The following is a 5,000-nucleotide window of genomic DNA, read 5'->3' as shown; positions in this document are numbered from 1 at the left end:
GCTGTACTGGGGAAGGGGAGCGCTTCATTGCTTTACAAACACATGCCGTGCGGGCGTCTAAGCACCGCCCGGCTCATATGACTGAATGTGTGGCTCCAGGCAGCCCCGTAAATACATCAAGCGCTATTCTCCCGTCACATATAGGCTACTTGCTGAGCAAAACAAGGAAGTGTTGTGGCTCTGGCTCGCTCGCTCTGGTGGCGCAAAGCGTAGCTACTTTTGTGAATGTAATAGTTTTATTAGGTTAATATTGCTATAATGTTTGTAACCGTTTTAGAAAAGCAATAAGCCACTGGAGGCCCCCAGCTTAGCGGGTATTTTACACTGGCTGGGAGGTAGAAGACCCTCGGCTGCGCGTCGGGTCTGCCTACGCCTCCAGCCAGTGTAAAATACCCGCTAACCTGAGACCTCTCGTGGCTTATTGCTTAAATATATTATATAGGGCATAGCAGTGGCGGCCATTTTGTGGTGCCTGCACTGGAAAAAAATATGGCCATTCATTTTTCCCATAGAGAATTCTAAAGATATTTATATCAATTATTTTAAGCCTAAAATCAAGCCATCCTGGAGAATGATGACCGTAAAACCGTTGATTCTCTGAAACAAATAATTACAAAAAACAAAAAAAATATTTTAATTATAATACACAATATTCAATAAATACCCTCTCTCTCTCTCTCTCTCTCACACACACACACACACACACACACACACACACACACACACACACACACACACACACACACACACACAGGCACACACAGAATCAAATGTGTTACTGTATGGTCATGATTCACCAGGATGGCTTGATTCTATAGAATTAAAACAATTGATGTAATTATTTTTGAAAATCTCTTAAGGGGAAAAAAATGGAATGGCCTGTTTTCGAGTGGAACCACAAAATACGGTGTGTACTGCATGTGCAATTGCACTTATAACTAAGTACAATCAAGCCTTTTCTGGAGAGATGCGTCCGGCACAGTATACAGCATGGATTTCTATACACAGAACAACAAAATACTGCATTCAAGTTCAGGAGATGTTCGAAAAAAGAAAAAAAAGGCAATTCCCTTGAGTGCTGCCTGCCTGCCTTCAGGGCTGCACGGCATGGAGCTGAAGGCTGAGAGTCATGGCATGGAGGACCAGCGCAGTCCCCTGCTGTTGCCCCATGGATGCATGGCATGGAGGACCAGCGCAGTCCCCTGCTGTTGCCCCATGGATGCATGGCATGGAGGACCAGCGCAGTCCCCTGCTGTTGCCCCATGGATGCAGGTACGATTCCAGCCAGCCATGCAGGCCTGGCCGGAGAATTGTCGAACATGACAGGTGGAAGTGTCCTTGAGCAAGACACTTTAACCTCTATAACTAACTGCTCTGCTCCCCTTGGGGGCGACGCTCAGATGGTTTGGGTTGAAACTGAATTTCCCCTGTTGGGAGCAATAGGTATATATATATATATATATATATATATATATATATATATATATATATATATATATATATATATATATATATGGGGGCAAACAATTCCATTTCTTTCATGGTCTGGAGAGATGGCACTCTTCTTCTTTTTTTTTTTACAGATGGGTAAAATGTCAGGGGCTCATGAAGGAAGTCCCATATGGGCCTTTGATGTCTTTTGTGTGTGTATATGTGTGTCTATGTGGTGTGTGTATGTGTGTGTCTATGTGGTGTGTGTGTGTATGTGTGTCTATGTGGTGTGTGTGTGTGTGTATGTGTGTCTATGTGTGCCTGGAAGGGAGCAATGGCACGTTGTGTTAATGAGAACATTTATCACATCCGCTGCCCGACGGCACTGGAGAAAACAAGCTATTATCCACGGGGACACCGAGGGCAAAGCTTTCTAGATGGCCAATGTACTGTACTGTACTGTACTGTACTGTATACTGTATACAGTACGGCTGCCGTTAACCCATTTAGACCTGAGGACCATTCTACAAATGCCTTCTAAATCCTGACAGTTTTCTGTTTCTATATTATGTCAGTCGTTCTCAAACTATTTCATGTCAAGGACCCAAAATTATATGTAATTGACCGCCGACTCCCATCTGAAAATACGTTGTTCCAGTATAGCGCCTTAAGTGATCAGCTGATCATCAGTCACATCACGCACCCTTCAGTTCAGTTTCATTTACAACCTACGTCAGTACAGTACTACTGTATACAGTGAATGTGAATGGCCGTTGAGTTACTGTGCTTGTTTGTATTATTTAATTGTAAACTTTGAGCGAAGAGTGAAGAACCCAGCGTGTCTTCAGTCTGCACGCACGCGCACACACACACGCACGCGCAAGAGGGTCTTGACTCTGCGGTTTGAAAGAACAGTGTACAGTAGATGGTTTTTTGGTCAGTCATGCACATCAACCTAGATGGGTTGACATGACGGCATCATTCAGCAGTCAGACAGACTCTGTTCAAGGACAGTAAAGCCATTAAGCATTGAGAGCTCAAGGTATCCACAGAGACAGACAGACAGCCAGACAGCCAGGGGTCACTCAGTTGACCAGACCAATGGACAGTTAGTAGCCATGCGTTCTAAAGCATCTTCACTTCACTTCAATTACATCTTAATTCTCTGCATGGTCAAACAAACCTTCATTGCACTGGCATGTGAGTTACTTTGTTATTAAAGGGGAATATCACTCATTTTTCAACATTGAACTATGTCATTAATATACCTTATTTGTTGTGTGGAAATAATTAAAAAAAAAAAAAGCCCCCCCCCCCCCTCCACATTCTGTTTAGCCTAGAATTCTAGAAGTCTAGAAATCTTAGACTTCTAGAATTCTATAGACTTCTAATTCTAGAATTCTGTCTAGACTAATTCTAGAATTCTGTCTAGAAGTCTATAGACTTCTAGAATTCTATAGACTTCTAATTCTAGAATTCTGTCTAGACTAATTCTAGAATTCTGTCTAGAAGTCTAGACTTCTAGAACATGGGGTCATGTGATCATCATCACGAAGATGTACTCTTTGACCTCCAGAGTACACCTTTGTGATATCACTGAGGATATTGACCCCAAGTTCTAGACCTCCAGGGTGGGGGGAATCTTTTATTATTTCCACACAACTATAAGGCATATTAATGTTGAAAATGAGTGGCATTCCCCTGTAATGATGATGATGATGATAACATTTTAACATACAGACTCAACACCAAGCTAGATAAGGAGCTAAAGCAGCATAAAGATCAGCTTTTTTTACATTCTTTGTCACTCTTAACTTTGAAAGAAGTTATTTTTCTTTTTCTTTATTAAGATACATCGATCGGCATCATGCATGAATGAATGATAACCAAATCTAAGCGAGACGAGTCAGTCCAGACTGACACCAGACACCTTTTGACTTATTTGCTTATTGTGTGATTTTCAGTGAACAATCACAAATGTACGATAATCTCAATAATGATAAAGAAGAAAACTGCCTTTTGAGGAATTCGATATCAAGGTCCAATTGACAAAGTAAATGCCCACATGTGGCGGGAAAAAAAGCTGCTATGCTCCTTTATGGACAGAAGTTCACACACACACATCCAACAGTATCTTACAGTTCCTTCCGTTTAGTAACGGACCCCACAGCCGTCGCAACGCTGCATTGAAGAAGGAAGGAAGGGGTTAAATATACAAACAACCCAGTTTAATTTCAAGGCCCATTTGAGCCACGGAACCGCCTCTCAGACTCAAAACTAAAGAATATGTTGTTGTCGTTGGATATAAGATTTTGTCTACAATTCCTTGCTTTTGGCAAACGTTGATCAAAAATAACAATTCTTCTATACATTCTCTAATTGCGTAGACCTCTTGTAAATGAAGTAATGAAAACCACTGGTCTAATTAGAAGAGGCATCTCCTCCATATCAAGGTCTACTTAGAAAGAGGCATATTTCCATCTATAATTAAAAACTACTAGAGTATATACGCACATCACTGGGTTGAGGTGCTTGGTTGGAAAGTATCACGAAAAGGGGGGGGAAATTAACATTAATCTGCTATATCTCCGATGTCATTTAATGTCATTAAGCTATACTCTGTGTGCAGTCGCACGGTTCCGTCTAATTAGAGAGAGAGGCATAATGATATCCATAATAATAATAATACGGTCAATTACCTCTCAGAGTCGCTCTCATCACTCGACTCCACGTCCTCCAGGGCAGCTTGCAGATCAACGATGCGACGGATGGACGTCTCCAGATCGGCTTGTAATGTCTGCCTGACGGCACTCAGCTCCTCTACCTGCATTTCCTGTAAACAAAAGAGTTAAACCCTCATCAGTGTTGGACTGTGTTCAACACCCTAAAGCCTCCAGTAGGTGTTGTCACAAATCATGACAGCAAACACAATATTTTGTGCCGATCAAATAATTTGAAAGAAGAAAATAAAGGCAGGATACAACACTATTTGTTGTGTTTTTCTTCTTACTAATTATTTGATCGGCCCCAAAACATTGTAATTATTGTCATGATTTGTCACGATCCGAGTTGGCTTTGTCCGCGGCGTAACCGTCTTTAAATAAATACTTTTTGAAAAGCCTATGGAGAATCATTTCCTGGGCCACTCGTCCTTCTGAAAGCGGGCTGCAATGCTCTATAGACCACCCTCTGAGGCCTGTCCCCCTGTATAAACCACCCTCTGAGGCCTGTCCCCTGTATAAACCACCCTCTGAGGCCTGTCCCCTGTATAAACCACCCTCTGAGGCCTGTCCCCCTGTATAAACCACCCTCTGAGGCCTGTCCCCCTGTATAAACCACCCTCTGAGGTCTGTCCCCTGTATAAACCACCCTCTGAGGCCTGTCCCCTGTACAAACCACCCTCTGAGGCCTGTCCCCTGTATAGACCACCCTCTGAGGCCTGTCCCCTGTATAAACCACCCTCTGAGGCCTGTCCCCTGTATAAACCACCCTCTGAGGACATCTGATGTTGACACACGAAAGAATAAGAAGATTGTTCTGTGACGTGCGTCCAGGTTTTTGCATGGAAT

General features: G+C 42.7%; 1 protein-coding gene across 2 annotated transcripts in view; it reads right to left on the bottom strand.

The window, feature by feature from the left end:
• Positions 1-5,000, bottom strand: part of myo18b (myosin XVIIIB) — a 70,207-nt gene that overhangs the window by 3,483 nt on the left and 61,724 nt on the right. For both annotated transcript variants that reach the window (XM_080756259.1, XM_080756260.1), the window contains 2 exons: positions 4,131-4,264; positions 3,571-3,612 (listed from right to left, as the gene is read on the bottom strand). In XM_080756259.1, coding sequence (XP_080612385.1) covers positions 3,571-3,612; positions 4,131-4,264 — 176 coding nt within the window. The remainder of the gene's footprint in view (positions 1-3,570; positions 3,613-4,130; positions 4,265-5,000) is intronic.

This window comes from Protomyctophum bolini (genome assembly GCF_963924005.1).
Source record: "Protomyctophum bolini genome assembly, chromosome: 22".
NCBI classification, from domain to species: Eukaryota; Metazoa; Chordata; class Actinopteri; order Myctophiformes; family Myctophidae; genus Protomyctophum; species Protomyctophum bolini.
The sequence above is the reverse complement of the archived record's forward strand: the minus strand, read 5'-3'. Positions and strand labels throughout refer to the sequence as shown.